The 17596-nt window shown below is 51.7% G+C and overlaps 2 protein-coding genes across 2 annotated transcripts; one reads left to right on the forward strand and one right to left on the reverse strand.

The window, feature by feature from the left end:
* Positions 1-4790: 4790 nt before the first annotated feature.
* Positions 4791-14999, forward strand: Naaladl1 (N-acetylated alpha-linked acidic dipeptidase-like 1). Its single transcript, NM_001009546.2, has 18 exons — positions 4791-5007; positions 5096-5268; positions 5355-5476; positions 5833-5955; positions 7468-7751; positions 7833-7937; positions 8429-8514; positions 8644-8763; positions 11163-11248; positions 11339-11402; positions 11485-11552; positions 11705-11796; positions 11886-11976; positions 13452-13533; positions 13614-13787; positions 13864-13951; positions 14056-14148; positions 14379-14999. The coding sequence occupies exons 1-18, from the start codon at positions 4808-4810 to the stop codon at positions 14563-14565; spliced, it is 2238 nt and encodes a 745-aa protein (NP_001009546.1). The 5' UTR covers positions 4791-4807; the 3' UTR covers positions 14566-14999.
* Positions 15000-15013: 14 nt separating this feature from the next.
* Sac3d1 (SAC3 domain containing 1) lies at positions 15014-17596 on the reverse strand. Its single transcript, NM_133678.3, has 2 exons — positions 16807-17596; positions 15014-15597 (listed from the first exon to the last, which is right to left on the reverse strand). The coding sequence occupies exons 1-2, from the start codon at positions 17594-17596 to the stop codon at positions 15104-15106; spliced, it is 1284 nt and encodes a 427-aa protein (NP_598439.3). The 3' UTR covers positions 15014-15103.

A 17596-nucleotide genomic window follows, 5' to 3' on the forward strand; every position in this document is an offset into this window, starting at 1 on the left:
ACTTTAAAATAAAGTGCTCACAGGTCTTTTGGACCGTTAGATTGCTTGATATTACTAAGGAAGAAAATTTCCAGAGGTCCTGGATTCAGTTCCCAGCAACCACATGATGGCTCATAACCATGTGTAATGGGATCGAATGCTCTATTCTGGTGTGTCTGAAGACAGCTACAGAACTCATATAAATAAAATAAATAAATCTTTAAAAAAAAATAAGGAAGACATTTTGTTTTAATTAAGGGGGAGGCATGTATGCCACGATGCTTGTGGAGGTCAGAGGGCAGCTCTGTGTAGAGCTCTCTCTGTTCACCTTTGCGTGGGCTGCAGGGAGCACACTCAGGTCCCGAGGCTTGTATGGCTAGCTGAACCATCTCTCTGGCCTGCAACCAATTACCGATGTAAAAGAAATACGTTTGTCTTCCATGGTGATTTCAAGCTCTTGTCAGCTTAGTCAGGCGGAGTCCACAGCACATTCTCAGGATTTCACAGTCAGCAATTACTGATTGCTCCATTCCTCTTTTATGTAAGCAAGCCTCTTTTTCTGACCATGGCATCATTTTTATAATTGTTATTATTCAAATATTTAGTTTCCCACTGGGTGAGAACTCAAACTCCAGAAACTCACAATCAAACGCCTTGTTATGCAAATAAAAGTTGCTTTCCTTGCCTAGTAAGAAACAAGATGGAGCTTAGGAACACGCATGACTGAAGTGCTCTGTATCATGCTCCTCTTTTAAAGCAGAGTAAATAGAGACTGAGGAAAACTCTGCAAAGGTCGAGGGGTTCATGGGAAGGAATGCCTTAAGGTAAGGTATTCCCTCCCGAGCAGACATCATTGTAACCTGACTGCCTCATTCCCTCTGAAAGCCCTCAGGCCTGGGAACCCAGGAAGGTAGGCTTTTAGGCACTACCAAGGCTGCTGGGCTGCTAGCAATCAAGTGAATTAGAGAGCCCCCAGCTAGCTTTCAGGCACAGGAGTATAGGTGTCCCTAACCCCCCTGGCCCTCCAGTTCCCAGCTTGTGATGCTTAAACTCAGTCCCTGTGGCCACTCCTGGTGACACTGCCTGGCAGTACCAGCCTAAAAGTCTTGTTCAAACCCTAGTCCCACGGGGAAGCTGTGATGGTTTTACAAGGTCTCCCCCAGATTTGGTAGTCCAAAGAAAGTTTTGTGTGTGCTAAAGCACCATGTACAATCCCTCCAGACCCCTCTGTCCTCAAGACACTGGGCTGAGAGACAAACCTTCGCATGTCCCATCTGGTGCCATTTCCTGGGAAGTGCAGAGCCAAGAGATGCTGGACATCTTCGGAGTGAGCATGGGGCTGCAGCCTCATCCCTGCTCCCTTTCTAACCACAGCTGTGGGACCATGACTGGACAGACTTCGTCTGTAGCACAGCTGGTGATAGTGCATACCTCATAGGCTCTAGCTGGGTCCAAGGATTCAGTGTGATGTATCCTAGTGAATTATGGTTATCCGCCCACTGTCTGGCTTGAAAGGCCTAGGGGAAACAAGTTTTGTTGTTGTTGTTTTGTGTGTGTAGAATATATATGTATGTATGCATGTCATGTGCACATGTATCACATATATATGTGTGAGTGCTTATGCACAGTATAGGAGGGAGTAGGACCTGCTGAGTCACACCTACTGGGCTGTGCTCCAGGTCCCAGGGTGGAGGCTGACCTCAGGTGGGGACGTGAACTCCTTGCTCTGCAGTGATACCAAGAGGGCAGGACAGGGGATGAGCCAGGGCTAGGAGGCTGAGCATCAGAGCAGTGACCTGAGAAGCAGTGGTCAGCTGTGGGCCTGTGTTTGATTTCCAAATGAAAGGACTAAACCGACCACCACCAAAGGTTATCTCCTGACTTGCACATGCTTGCTCTGTTGTACGAATACATACATCTAAATAAGTGAGGTTTGGGGGAGGGCGTTGTTTTTGGTTTGGTTTGGTTGTTTGTTTGTTTGTTTTGTTTTGGTTTTGGAGACAGGGTTTCTCTGTGTAGCCCTGGCTGTCCTGGAACTCACTCTGTAGACCAGGCTGACCTTGAACTCAGAAATCCGCCAGCCTCTTCCTCCCAAGTGCTAGGGTTAAAGGCGTGCACCACCACGCCTGGCTTGGTTTGGTTTTTGATTGGTTGGTTGGTCTTTTGAGACAGGGTTTCTCTGTGTAGCTCTGGCTGTCCTGGAACTAGTTCTGTAGACCAGGCTGGCCTCCAACTCACAGAGATTCGCCTGCCTCTGCCTCCTGAGTGCTGAGCTCAAAGTGTGCATCATCACTGCCTAATCCAAATAACTAGTATTTTAAAAGCAGAGAGGAGAGGATATGAGACTGTTATCTGTGGGCCCAGCCAGGACAACGGGACAGAAAGGCCTGTTTTGGGACTTGACAATGCTTAAGATGGTTTTCTGATTGTGCTCAGAGAAATCATTGGGAGTTGAAGCTAGATCCAGCTGCTTGCTGAGGTCTAAACAGACATTCCCAAATGTGAGGCTTGTTCTATACCTTCTATGCCTGATGCCCCCCAGGGTCATGTGATACTTCTGCACAGGCACCAAGTGTAACCATCATGTGTCTTTCCCCAAAGAGGATGACGGGTCACAGGCTGGGCTAGGAGACAGAGAAGGAAGAGGAGCATGGTGGCCGTCCTACCAGAGGGAGGGGTGGGGTGGAGGGAGCTCACCTGACAGGCTTTACCTCTCTCCAATGCTCACAGTCGAGAATGTTCAGTGTCCAGCCAGGCAAGGTGTCCCAGTGTCTGCGGAAGTGTGGACACCAAATGATTCCAACAGCTAGAGCTGATTTCCTCCTTGTTTATCTATGTCAGTATCTTTATTCATCACCTTTAGGATTTATTTATGTGTATGTGTATGGATGTTTTGTCTGCATGTGTATCTGTGCGCTGTGTGCCTGCTGGTGCCTGCAGAGGTCAGAAGAAGAGAAACAGATCCTCTGGAAGTGAAGTTAGTGGTGACTGGTGGAGAGCCACCATTTTGGTTCTGGGAACTGAACCTGGGTCCTCGACAAGCTGAGCCATTCTTCCAGCCCCTCCATCTCACTTTTTGAGATAGTGTCTTTCACTGAACCTGGGGCTCTCTGATTCGGTGATATTGGCTGGTCAGCAGACCCTGAGGATTCCGCTCTACTTTCCTAACCCTGGGGTAGGGGTTATAGACAGAAGCTAGCATGCCCAGCTTGTACAGAAAGAAGTACTGGGGATGGGGCCCAGGTCCTCACGCTTGCACAGAGGCACTTCACTGACTGAGCCTTCTTCTCAACACTTCCTATTTTAGACAGGGCCTCATAAGGGCTGCCTCAAACTCACTGTTTCCTAGGCCGGTCTTGAGTTTCCAGTCCTCTTGCTTTCACCTCTAGTGGGCTACCTGGCTTGAGTTGATTTCTCCGATGGTGCACATACAGATGTGGTTCACCATGCTCTGAGACACAAGCCAGACACAAGCAAAACTGCACTCACTCTTGTCTATGTATCTGCCTGTGCCTTCAAATGTTCAAAGAACGAAATCTTTCCAGGACAGGGTGTGGCTATGCCCTGGGTGTCATCAGACCCTCTATGGCTCAGTTTATCATCTAACCTTAGCAACTGTCCCCTAGTTCCTCTTTAAGGAAGGCAAGTGCTCTATAAATTGGCAATCTTCTGATAAGACCCAAGGCCATCGCCTGGGCCCTGATAATCATCAAGCCTGTGTCTCTCTCCAGCTGGACTTTGCTTCCCCAGGGCCCAGAGCTGAGTGAGTAAGGGAGGGTAAAAGCAGAGGAGGGAGCGTAGCGGATATAGGGGGAGGGCAGTGGGATTAAGTGGGTAAGTGGAAGAATGGAAGGGGAAGGCAGCTGCATGAGAGGAAGATATCTAAGCAGCTGGATGGTGGTGGAGGAGAAAGAGGATGGTGGGAGGGACAGATAAGATGGATAAGGAAGGACATGGTGGAACAGCCTCTAATTCCAGCTGAAAGGGAAAAGCCTGGCAGATGTCTGTGAGTGTGTTACTAGCCTGATCTACAGAGTTGTAGGCCAGCCCAGGCTGCAAAATGAGATTTTGTCTTTGAAAAAAATAAAAGAAAGGATGATAGGTAAATTCCACATCGGGATGGCAAGCCTAGCTCTGCCTGGGGGATGTAGGGTCCCTGATTTAGCTTGTACAGTGGGCTCCCCCTTTAAGAGCCCCATTTCTCCCACAAAGTGGACTGTCTGAGGGACAGAAACAGACAGGCCTGCTGGGCTTCCCCTCCTTTCATGCTATGACACTGGGCTAAATATTTCTACAACAATGGCATCTTGCTTCATGAAGACAGCAGCATGGTTTTGTAAAGTATCACCACCAATTTCTAGCAAAGAAAATGGGCTCAGAGAAGCTAAGCGAATTGTCTAACATCACACAGCATGTCTAGCAAAATGACATCATTTGAACTAAAAAACTGACTCAAGCCAGCAAGATAACAGTCAGGGACTGACCGACCCCAGTGAGGACCCAGCAGGTAACGGTGCTCACAGTGGGGCAGTCACAGGGCCCCATATGCAGTCAGGATTCTGACTTCCAGGCCTGGTATGGTATCAGTTTTGCAGGGAGACCCTGGAATGGACCACCCCCTTTGCCGGCAGTGTGTCCCTGCATCTTCCTGGTTCCTTCAGAGAAGGCCAAAATGTGGTCCAGGTGTCCACTCCCTGCTGATCCTGCAGGATGTCCTGGCTTTTCACCATAGGGCAAAGGAACGTCACCACCCATGAGTAATGGTTAACCAAACCGGCACCCCATAAATAAGGAATCTCAGCCAGGACTGCAGGGCTGTTTCCACAGGATGCACTGGGTGAAAATACTAGGGGTGGCCTTAGGGGCTGCTGCGCTCTTGGGGCTGGGGATCATCCTTGGGCACTTTGCCATCCCCAAAGCAACTAGTCCTCTGACCTCCAGCACTTCAGACTCCCAGGACCTGGACCTGGCGATCCTTGACTCCGTAATGGGACAACTAGATGCCAGCAGGATCCGAGAGAACCTTCGGTGAGAAGTAGGTCTGCTCAAACAAATCCCTGTTAGCTAGCCAGAGGCTTCCACTGATACATTCCACTCTCCCCTGCGCACCCTGCAGAGAACTCTCCAAGGAACCACACGTGGCCACCAGCCCTCGGGACGAAGCCCTGGTGCAGCTGCTGCTGGGGCGCTGGAAGGATACAGCGACTGGGCTGGACTCAGCCAAGACCTATGAGTATAGGGTCCTGCTCTCCTTCCCCAACGCAGAGCAGCCTAACAGCGTGGAAGTCGGTGAGGTCAAGTCCGGGAATGTCGGGGGGGGGGGGGTGAGAGCGCTGCGCTGCCGGGTGCAGTGCTGACTCTGTCTTCTCACTCAGTGGGCCCCAATGGAACAACCTTCCACTCCTTCCAACCCTTCGAGAAGAATCTGACCGGGGAGCAGGCGGGGCCCAATGTATTGCAACCTTATGCTGCCTACGCTCCCCCTGGGACTCCAAAGGTGAGCTGGGGACCCCCTCCCCCCACATACTACGATATTCTAGCTCTCCTTGGTTCTCTCCCTCCTCACTCGGAAGCAGGGGCATCTGAGGAGTTCTTCAAGTGGAGCCTCAAACCCCCTCCACTGATCTTGCCCAGGTTGTTTATTCCTATCCTCCATCAGTCATGGTGGTCCCTGCCCAAAGCCTTGTATGGGACACGAGATAGAGAAGAGGGTAACCACCTTTAAGGTACATACAGCTTTGGGTAAGGTGAGGAGACAGGAACAAAATTCTTGTGGCTGCTACTCCATCTTTGTACCCCTTTGTTACCTGCCTTTGGGCAAACCTGGCTGCAAATATCTGCTTTCCGGATCAGGGCCTCCTTGTCTATGCCAACCAAGGTTCAGAAGAGGACTTTAAGGAGTTAGAGACTCAGGGAATCAACCTCGAGGGCACCATCGCTCTGACTCGCTACGGGGGCGTAGGACGTGGGGCCAAGGTGAGTAGCATTCACCAGGCAGGGATCTGGGTGAAGGGCCAGCAGTGGACAGGACATCAGGAGGAAGGGGATAGAGAGGAAGCAGCTGGGGTGGAAAGAGGTGGAGCATTAGTGTCACCTGATACCACAGGGGCCAGCAGGAGAGGCAAGAACCGAGGCTCTTGATTCTGTTTGTTTTGTTTTTTGTTTGAGACAGGGTTTCTCTGTATAGCCCTGGCTGTCCTGGAACTCACTCTGTAGACCAGGCTGGCCTCGAACTCAGAAATCCACCTGCCTTTGCCTCCCAAGTGCTGGGATTAAAGGCGTGCACTACCACTGCCCGGCCTTATTTTTTTTTTTTAAATGATAAAGGACCTCAGATGTTTGTTTTGTGTGTCTGTCTATGTGCCTGTCTGTGCATGTTTATATTGTGTGGGTACATTTAGTGGCCAGAAGAGGATGTCTGATCCCTTTGAGATGTAGTTACAAGTTACAACATTCATCTTTTTTATTATTGGTGGTGTTTTTGTTGTTGTTTGTCTGTTTGTTTGTTGAGACAAGGTCTCTCTCTATAGCCCTGACTATCTTGGAACTTTCTGTGTAGACTAGGCTCTCCTCTAATTCACAGAGATCTACCTGCCTCTGCCCCCTGAGTACTAGGATACAAGGTATACAAAACTGTACCAGCAATATGGTTTGTTTTTGTTTTTGTTTTTTGTATTTGACTTACTTTACCTAGCTCAACATTTTAAGGTTTCTTGAGGTTGTTTGAAAACTTTATTCCTTCTCTTTTTCCCCCCTCCCTTTCTTGCTCTTGCTCTGGCCTCGCGCACTCTGGCACCCGCTCCCTCCCCTCCCTCTGAGGGACTTTATATTCCTTCCCAAGGTGGAGGAGCACCCCACTGTTGCACTGGGGGTTGCTCAGTTGGTAGAGTGGTTTCTTGGCATGCACAAGGCCCTCCCTAAATTCTAGTCCCAGCAGCCCATAAAACTGGATGTCCTAGCAGTGGGGAGGGGGAGGCAGGAGGATCAGAAGTTCAAAGCCATCGCTGGATACTTAGAGAGTTTGTGGCCAGCTACATTACATAAAACCCTGTCTCCAAATATATCTATATATCTTCTTATTTATCCATTCATACACTGGTACACCGATGGACATTTGGGCTGCTCTCATTTTGCATTCTGAGACTAATGCTGCTGTGAAGGGTGAACATCTTTTGTTTGAGACTGAGTCTCCCTCTGTAGGCCTGGCTTAGCCTCAACTGCACAACAGTCCTTCTGCTTCTGCTTCCCAAGTGCTGGGATTGCGGGCTTTAGCCACCAGAGACGACTTACATCTCACTCTTTTGTATACCTGCATAGTATTCCACCACAGGATACCTAGTGGCCCAAGAAGTTCTGTCATAACTGTCTTGGGCAAACATTATCTTGCTCATGGGAAGACAGCAATTTTGATTTCCATGTAGAGAAAGGAGGAAGTATAGGGCATGTCCCCATCTGTCACTTACACATAACTTGCTCTGCCTTCTCTAGGCCATTAATGCTGCCAAACATGGAGTTGTCGGAGTGCTGGTGTACACGGACCCTGGTGATATCAATGACGGGAAGAGCTTGCCTAATGAAACCTTCCCAAACTCCTGGCGGCTGCCTCCTTCTGGTGTGGAGCGAGGCTCCTACTATGAGTATTTTGGGGACCCTCTGACCCCCTACCTTCCAGCCCACCCCTCTTCTTTCCGCCTGGATCCTCACAACACCTCAGGATTTCCCCCGATTCCCACCCAGCCTATCGGCTTTGAGGATGCAAGAGATCTGCTCTGGTGAGCTTGTGCCCAGTGCGTCCTGACCCTAGACACCTGTAGATGCCGAAATCACCCTCACAGACACTCTCTCCTCCCCAGTAACCTCACCGGAACCTCTGCCCCTGCCTTCTGGCAGGGGGCCCTGGGCTGTGAGTACAAGCTGGGACCCGGCTTTGAGCCGAATGGAAGCTTCCCTGCTGGGAGGTGAGGCAGGGCATCTCTCTTCCCTCCCTTCCCCCAATTCCCTTCTTCCCTTGATACCTCCTTATCCAACATTCCTTCTTCCCTCTTCAAGGTGGTCTCCCAGCCCTTTCCAAAATGGCTTAGTCTTTGGGGGTCCCTCACTGAAAGGAAGTGGCCCACCAGACCCCACGGGGTCTCCCTGCCCCTCACACCCACTTCCCAATTCAGCTACTACATGCTGAATTGAACATGCTCCAGGACCTGGGCAGTGCACTTCTGGCCACTGTCAGCTTCCTCATCTGAGCATCCTGGCTAAAAGGTGTCCCCTCTTCCCAAGCTAAGGAGACTTCCAACCCAAAGAGAGAGCAAGCTTTGCTTCCTGCCTTTCTTGGTCCTGCTGGGCAAGTAGCTGATGGGGTCACCTTCCCTCTCTTGACTTCAGTTTCCTCTGAGTCTGATAGGAGGACAGGAGAGGGCTTAAGTTCTAATTACATCCTTCATCCCACCCCTAGTGAGGTGAAAGTGAGTGTCCACAACAGGCTGGAGCTGAGGACCTCTTCCAATGTCCTGGGCATCATCCAGGGGGCTGTGGAGCCTGGTGAGCCTGTTTGTACTGAGCCCCGCCATTCTTGAGTCTTCCTGGGTCCTGCCCTGGTTACAGCCCACTTTGGCCTGCCTGCCCTCTGCTGTCCCCTCTCTGTCCCTCTGACTCTGGTCCTCCCTTCAGATCGATACGTGATCTACGGAAACCACCGGGACAGCTGGGTACATGGGGCGGTGGACCCCAGCAGTGGCACTGCTGTCCTCTTGGAGATCTCTCGAGTCCTGGGGACCTTGCTAAAGAAGGGTGAGGCCATGCTCTCCTCTGGTTACTCCCCCAGAAGCCCCAGAGTCATTTCCTGCCCATTTCTTTTGTTTCCTTCATCTCCAGGGCTCACTTGAACCAGGCATGAGCCCTGGAGGCATTAGTACCTGGGTGCCAGCCCCTGGCCTTGGGAGCCTCGGAGCTTATTAACAGATAATTGATAGATGCAGCCATCCCCAGGAGTCTCCTATGTGTCCTGGGAAAGTCAGGCCCCACAGGCTGTGAGCATGATCCGTCCAGGCTTTGCTCATAGAGTGCTTTGCTTTGTAAGCCAAGCCTATCCATTTTGGTGACATTCCAGCACTAGAGACCCTCAAGAGAAGGAGTGCTGGATCCTCAGAGCAAGGGATCATAGCTAGAGCAGAAGCTGAGCATCTAGGGACAGTCAAGGTAACGAGAGGAGAGGGCAGAAAGGAGGTTGAGGGCTTCTGTCTCTGGGCTAGAAGACATGGAATGAGATGAACTGGAGGACTGTTAGCAATGATGGAAGGCCAGATGTGGCCAAAACCAGCAGAGGAGGGCAGGTGGTCAGCTGGGAGCAGCAGGTAGATCGCTGGAGGACTGTGTGCCAGTCTAGCCTACTTGGGAGAGTTTCAGGCCATGGAGCCCTCATCTCAACAAACAAACAAAAAAACCAAGGGGTTACTTGGATATAGCCAATCTTTTTCTTATGCATTTATTATAACTTAATCTCTCAGGTATAGAAAGAATCTAAATAATGGATTTTCTATGTAGATTGTCAGATATTACTAATAAATAGTATGGAGTGTAGGCCTTCTAGAAATGAAAAAGATGCCAGGCAGTGGCGCACGCCTTTAATCCCAGCACTTGGGAGGCAGAGGCAGGTGGATTTCTGAGTTCCAGGACAGCCTGGTTTACAGAGTGAGTTCCAGGACAGCCAGGGCTACACAGAGAAACCCTGTCTTGAAACACCAAAACAAAACAAAAACAAAACAAAAACAACAACAACAAAACAACAACAACAACAACAACAAAAAAAAAAAACCAAAGTAAGAACCAAATAATAGATCAGATGATCCAGCTACAGCCAGAAGTGCAACAAAACAGGGAGCACGGAGCTGAAGGAGCACAGAGCTGATAAGGGGCAAGCATCAGAGTCTCAGGGTTGTGGCTGGGGACAGTGGGCTGGTAGCCTGGAGATGGAAGCCAGGCTGCTGGATGCTGTAGGAGGTGTGTGTGTGTGGGGGGAGGGGGGGGCTGGTTAATTCATGTGCCCCTGGAACGTATGCTGTCTGGATTTGAACCTGGCTGTGCTGCCTACTGGCTATGACCTTGGGCAAGACATTTAACTTAGTTAATTCGTTGGCTCCGTTTCTTCAACTGTGAAGTGGAAAGACACTTCCTTTCTTTCTTTCTTTCTTTCTTTCTTTCTTTCTTTCTTTCTTTCTTTCTTTCTTTCTTTCTTTCTTTCTTTCCTTCCTTCCTTCCTTCCTTCCTTCCTTCCTTCCTTCTTTCTTTCTTTCTTTCTTTCTTTCTTTGGGTTTTTTGAGACAGGGTTTCTCTGTATAGCCCTGGCTGTCCTGGAACTCACTTTGTAGACCAGGCTGGCCTTGAACTCAGAAATCCTTCTGCCTCTGCCTCCCGAGTGCTGGGATTAAAGGTGTGCGCCACCATGCCCGGCCGGACACTTTATTTTTATTTTATGTGTATGGGTACTTTGCTTCCCCCCCCTTCTTTTTTAAGATTTAATTATCGTATGTATGTGAGTACACTGTAGCTTCAGATGCACCAGAAGAGGGCATTGGATCCCATTACAGGTGGTTGTGAGCCACCATGTGGAAGAGAAGTCAGTGCTTTTAACCACTGAGCCGTCTCTCCAGCCCGGTACTCTGCTTTTATGACTGTTTACCATGTGCATGCAGTACTGTTGGAGAACAGAAGAGAGTGTTGCATCCCCTGGAACTGGAGGTTGGAAGTCTCTCTGTGGGTGCTTGGAGTAGAACCTGGGTCCTCTGCAAGAGCATCTCTCTGGGCTCCCCTCCCCCACGCACACGGTGCTCTTGTAAGGTTGACTTGGGATAAAACTATTTGGCAACTACCAATGTACTATCAACTAATGTTTCCTGGGATGTTTAGAGACTAAGGATAGAGAATCAACTCAAAGCAAGTCTACCATAGAACAGAGAGGAGGTAGGGCATTCAGGTCAAAAGAGACCCAATGACCCAAGGATTTCCAGGGTACAGTGTGTTGAAAGTGGGGGGCTAGAAAGAGGACTGTCTCCTGGAAGGCTGGCAGAAGGGTGCCAGGTGGTGTGGTCTGACCATCTTTTCACTCCTCCCTCCCTTCCATATCCCCAGCCTACTCCCTAAGTCTCCCTGGGTCGGAGGACCCTGCCCTCTTCATGACTTCTTTTCTTCAGGCACCTGGCGACCCCGCAGGTCCATCATATTTGCCAGCTGGGGAGCAGAGGAATTCGGACTCATTGGCTCTACAGAATTTACAGAGGTGAGTGGACTCCACGGAGTGGGGAGTCCTTGGATGGAGCAGCAGTGGATTGATGTCACTTCTCCTCCCTCCCACCCTCCTCTGGCACAGGAGTTTCTCAGCAAGCTGCAGGAGCGCACGGTGGCCTACATCAATGTGGACATCTCTGTTTTCTGTATGGGAGGCTTGGCCAGCTGGGCACGGGCTGGGAAAGGGAGGGGTTGGCTCTGAACAGGCCTCCCTGCTTCCTTCCACAGCCAATGCTACCCTCCGGGCACAGGGAACACCTCCTGTACAAAGTGTGATCTTCTCTGCCACCAAAGAGGTGCAAAGGGGTAGGGGGGGACTATGTAGTATAGGGTGGGCAGGACTGGAGCCCGCAGGTCACAGCTGATCTGGAGAGTGGGGTCTGCTAGAGACCCATCTGGTTGTTGAGGCTGGGTTTTCCTAGCTATCAGATGTTCCTCTCTGTACCAGATCAGTGCACCAGGCTCCAGTGGCCTCAGTATCTATGACAACTGGATCCGATATACCAACCGCACTAGTCCAGTATATGGACTGGTTCCCAGGTGAGCCCAGAAACCAGACAGGTAGGGGGCCCACAGGCCCAGCATGTCCACCTGGCACCCTCCAGAGTCTGTCTTCTTCCCTTCTCTAGCCTGGGCACACTGGGCGCTGGCAGTGACTATGCCGCATTCGTTCACTTCCTGGGCATCACGTCCATGGACCTTGCCTACACCTATGACCGGGTGAGTAGAGTCTTCCATACCACTCCCTCTCCGGCACTGCTGCGTCAGGTATCAGGGGAAGATCTAGTCCAGACGGGTTCTGGTTCATTCACTCAGTGTCTTAGTTTTGTTTCCTGTTGCTGTGAGAAAATACTCTGACAAAGGCAACTCTAAGGAGGAAGGGCACAAGTTTAGTTCTAGTCCATCATAGCAGGGGTCACAGTGGTGGGGGTTCCCGAGAACTGAGGGCATCACACTCAGTCAGAGCAGAAAGCAGCAAGCAGAGGCTCAGTCAGGTTCCTCATCCCTGACCTGGGAACGGCGCTAGCCGCAGTGCAGTCCTTGACAGGAGTCAACTCAGGACTCCCACACCAAGTCTCCCGCAGAGGAGATGGATTTGCTCCAGAGGGACAGAGGTCAGGGAATAAGAGACAAAGACAGGAGATGGATGAGGGAGAAGGGGGAGGTGTATTTATTCTGGAGGACAAACGACTGTCTTTGGATGGAGAGGAGTCAGATATGGCCCATAGGCAAATGGTGGTTTATAAATGTAAAAGGGGAAACCCTGTGTTAGGATGGGGTGTTGAATTTTAATTGGGCGTGTTAACTAGGTAAGTCAAAGGGGGCTTTTGATTGCTGGACTTCAATGTTTTGGTAGCTGGACAGCCTCAGAAGGAGGGATTGGCCAAATAAGGGGATAGATCTCTGTGGCTAGCTTCAGGAATATAATCTAACAGTTTTTAGCAAGGCAGAGGGAATTAGGGAGAAGGGCAAGACTTGCTCTAGCTGGCCAGAGTCCCTTCTGTCCTCCCACCTCAATAAATGTACTCAAGATAGACTCCCACTGATATGCCCCTAAGCCATCCAGATTTAGACACTTCCTTACTGAGACTCCATCCCAGATGTTTCTAGATTGTATCAGATTGACAATTAAAACTACCTATCAGCACTGGACAAGACAGGCTGGCTTTCCTAGGCCTCAGAGCATCTGTTTCTGCTCATCAAACACTTGCATTGGTTGTATTGCAGTTCCACCTTACTCATTCTACAATGTTGTCACGTCATGTTATGTCTTAGGCAGGACAAGGAAAAGACTGCTGTCAATCAGTTGTAGGATGGCAGTGACTATGAAGAACTGAGTATGGAAATACTTGTGCTGGTGTCAGCACTAAGCGAGACTTGTTAGGGAAAGATTCATACGTTTGGGGATTGAGGTGGGACTCCAGTGCATCCAGCCTGTACCTCTAACCTCTAGAGTGGATGCTTTAAATCCCTTTTCCCCCTGGCTGTGCTGCTCTTGGATGGAGGAGCTGGGATTCCCATGTTTGATTCCAAAGCCCCAGGCTTCTCTGCCTTTCTGTCTGGGCGTGCGATACCAGGCAGGTTAGCCCCTAGCCCTCAGTTCCTCCTCTGGAGTGGAAGTTCTGAAGCCCACAGTTCACACCGTGGGTACCCAGCTCTCCCACCGCAAGCCTACCTCTTCTTTATTCCTCTAGAGCAAGACCTCGGCCAGGATCTACCCCACCTACCACACAGCATTTGATACATTTGATTATGTGGAGAAGTTTCTGGACCCTGGTGAGGAGGGGACAGGGGCATTCTGAAGCTGACAGAAGGATGGGCTGAAGATGCAGCCCTGGCCTTGGGTCCCCTCCTAGGTTTCAGCAGCCACCAAGCTGTGGCCCGGACTGCTGGGAGCGTGCTTCTCCGGCTCAGTGACAGCCTCTTCCTGCCCCTCAATGTCAGTGACTATAGTGAGACACTACAGAGTTTCCTGCAGGCTGCTCAAGAGGCCCTTGGCACCCAGTTAGAGAAACAGAACATCAGCCTGGGTACGCACACCCCAACATGGAGTCTCGGGGAACCCTGTATCCCCAGGTAGGGCTAAGCCATGTGTTCCCCACTCAGGGCCTTTGGTGACTGCAGTGGCGAACTTTAAGGCTGCAGCTGCATCCTTGGGTGAGCACATCTTGACCCTGCAGAAGAGCAGCCCTGAGTGAGTGTCAGCAGAGGGCAGGTGTCTGGGAGGGGGCACCTGGCATGCATGGAGCTGGCAGCTGAACTGCTGGCTTGCAGTGAAGTGACGCACACGCTCTTCAGTCCTCTGCAGGTACGAATGGTCAATGACCAGCTGATGCTCTTAGAACGGGCATTCCTGAACCCAAGGGCTTTCCCAGAGGAGAGGCACTACAGGTGAGCCTATGCCAAAGCTCTGGGGAGGAGGGGTGGAGCGATGGCCCCCTCCCCAGAGCTTTCCTGTGTCACTATGCAATCCACTTCACTGATGGCTGGGGACTGAGGCCCAGCCTGCACTGCTGTAAGCCCTTGCATTCAGAGAGCAGACCCAAGTTGCATGCTACGTGTCGACAATGCTGAGTTCCAGGTAACCTCTCACTGACCCTCTGCTCGCCATCTCTCCTCAGCCACGTGCTCTGGGCGCCCAACACGGCCTCTGTAGACACATTCCCAGGTCTGGCCAACGCTTATGCCAAGGCCCAGGAAATCAACTCCGGATCTGAAGCTTGGGCTGAAGTACAGAGGCAGCTTAGCATTGTAGTAACGGCCCTGGAGGGTGCGGCAGCCACCCTGGTACCTGTGGCTGACCTCTGACCCAGCCCTGTCCCTTGGGCTTTTTCTTGCACCTCTCACACCTGTATGTTCCAGTCTTTCCTGAGGCCAGGAGTAGGTAGATCAGCAAACACTCAAGCTTTTAAAGCAACAGCTGGGGTCCCTGCAGTTAAGGACACCTGCTCACGGTAGTGGGTGAAACTGGGGCCCAAAGTAGTGTAGAGTCTAGCCCATTGTTCAGCCTGCTTTCTTCTTCCCCTGCACTCTCTCTCCCCTCTTTTTTTTTTTTGGTTTTTCGAGACAGGGTTTCTCTGTGTAGCCCTGGCTGTCCTGGAACTCACTCTGTAGACCAGGCTGGCCTCGAACTCAGAAATCCACCTGCCTCTGCCTCCCGAGTGCTGGGATTTAAAGGCGTGCGCCACTACGCCCGGTTTCTCTCTCCCCTCTTAACCCTCAAATAAATGAAGTCTAAAAGTTCCTGTTATTGTTTGGAGATCATAATGAGTTCCTTTTATTGTTTGGGAATTATGAAAAAGAAGCCAGGTGCTCTGACCCAGGCCTTGTGGGAGACGAGACCCTCTCAAGCTGCAGAGCCAGGTCTGTGAATGTCACCTTCCTCAGCCATGACCACATCTTCCAGGGTGTGTCCCTGCAACTTATTCCCCACTAATATGTGGTAGGCACCAGGGGGTGGGAGTCCTTCCTCAGAGTATTGACCCCTCAGGAATACAACTCTGTCTTTATCCAAGGTCAGTCCATGGGCCTGGCACAGGTCCCGTGCTTCCTGGAGTCCATCCAGGGCCAGAAAGTGTTCTATGAAGTCCAAAGGCAAGGTCTGTCCCTTAGGAGTGCTCAGGGCACGGGACAGGCGGGCTAGAGCTTTGCGGCGGGCATACCCAATGTGTTCCTGCACTGCGCAGCTCTGTAGGTAGGGTAAGGTGCGAAGCAGGCGAAACAGTCGGGCATGGTTGTCTTCCCGGAAGGCAGCGTCAACAGCCAACGCCGCCTGAAGGGGTGGGCAGGCACGCAGGGCAGCAGGCAGCTGTAGAACCTCCTGCAGGGCTTCCACAGAACCTACAAAGGCAAGCAGCAGAAAGACACAAGGATGCTTGATGCTTTCTGGGTCAGGCATACCTCCCATCCCACCCCCTCCAGGCCCAAGCTATTTATATACACCTCTAGTTCCAGGCAAACTCGTTTCCAGAGCTTGGCTCTGCCCACCTGCCAGCTCCAGTCATGTTCCCTCAGAGAGGCTACCCCACTTCCTCTCTCCTCTTCTAAGAAAGACCCAGCCATCTGATCCTTCTCTGGTCTTTTTGAGGTGCCACAAGACCAGACCTCCTTCAATCTAAATCCTTACAAGGCAGTGTTGTACATTTACATAGGGACACAGGCCAACATAACATAAAGGCTTGCCTGGAGCACAGGCTATTATGCTAGACCCAAACTTAAGGCTTCTGACTCAGGGTTCCCACTGCAGCCTGAGGGCACTGGCTTCCCTACACTTTCCCCTCTATCTGCAAGGGTCACTGTTGGAGGATGACTTGGCCCTAGTTTCCTTTCCAGGAAATCTTGGTACTGGAATCTTGGGCCACTTTTCTTAAATTAGTGAATTTAAGAGTCACTGTGTGTAGCCGGGTAGTGGTGGTGCACGCCTTTTATACCAGCACTTGGGAGGTAGAGGCAGGCCGATTTCTGGGTTCTGGGTTCGAGGCAAGCCTAGTCTACAAAGTGAGTTCCAGGACTGCCAGGGCTACACAGAGAAACCCTGTCTGGAAAAAAGAAAAAAAAGAAAAAACAAAGAGTCACTGTGTGCATGTATGATACAAATATATTGTCTCCACATATAAAATCATCAAAGAATCTGCCTGCCTCTGCCTCCAAAGTGTTCCCATACAAGGCGCCTGTTACCACGCCCACTGGACTTTCCTATAATTAAATCACCCATAGAAGGGAATCTTTTAGCACCTCCTGTTAGATATGTTTATGGGCCAGCCCACGGAGCAGTTCTTATAAGTTTGGAAAGCGCTTTCTAGGTCAACTCTCTCAGTACTATCCTACCTCCTTCCACCTCTACTATGTAGAAAACAGCCAATTTGAGAATGTCAGACCTGAGGTCCCACGTCGGGACTTTTACCAACTGACTTTCCCAAGAAGAAGCTATTGCTGGGGGATGGAAGTTACAGTACTCCCAAGCTATAGTTCGCCGTTGCTGCTACAATTGCGTCTTCCCCACCCCAGGCTCCTCGGGTCCCCGCACTTAGTTCTCTGGGATCGACTCACCCAAGTTGTAGAGCAGAAAGAGGCCCTGAAAAGCAGCCTGGCGGGGGTAGGGGCCTTTGCCCCGCGCGTAGCAGCGCCGCAGCGAACCGAAGCCTTCCTGCACCTGAGTCTGAAGCAGCACCGGGTCCGCGGCTCCGCGCGTCTCTTCTGGCCGCACCCGCGCCACCACGGCCAGCAGCGTGGCCAGCGCAGCCTCCAGCACTGTCGCTGCGTCCGCGTCGTCCACGCCCTGCAGCGACAGATCTAGCCGCACTGCGCGCAGGCGGTCGGCCACAAAGCTCGCCACCTCCGCGCACGACACGTCGCCGCGGCCAGCCACCTCACCGGCCAGATAACGCACGGTGGCTAAGAGCACTGGCGGCGGCCGCAGCAGGCTTGGCGGGGGCCGGGGTTTGCCCGCTGCCGGCCGGCTGTACTCCTTCACTGTGCGCTTGGGGTCGGCTCGGGGAGCGTTCCCACGGCCGCCTGGCTCCACCTCCAGTCGGTGCAGGCGGCGCTCGCGCTCGCGTCGGGCGCGCTCGGCGGCCGGGCACATGTCTGGGCACAGGCCCATGGGTAGTTTGCAGCCGGACATGGTAGGGGTGTGGGTAGAGGACGCACACTCAGCATCGCCGGGCCAGCGGAAGCGCGGCACTGCATCCTGCCGTGGGCTCGAGGGACAGACTCGAGCCCCAGTCTGGCCAAACGCAGCCTGCCGCGGCTTTCTCGATTTGCCGCTCCCGCGGCCTTTAGAAACGCCTCCCATAATCCATCGCGCCTGGCTTCGGTTTTCCCCCTTAAATCGTCCCAT

This window comes from Mus musculus, chromosome 19, assembly GCF_000001635.26.
Source record: "Mus musculus strain C57BL/6J chromosome 19, GRCm38.p6 C57BL/6J".
In the NCBI taxonomy this organism is placed as follows: domain Eukaryota; kingdom Metazoa; phylum Chordata; class Mammalia; order Rodentia; family Muridae; genus Mus; species Mus musculus.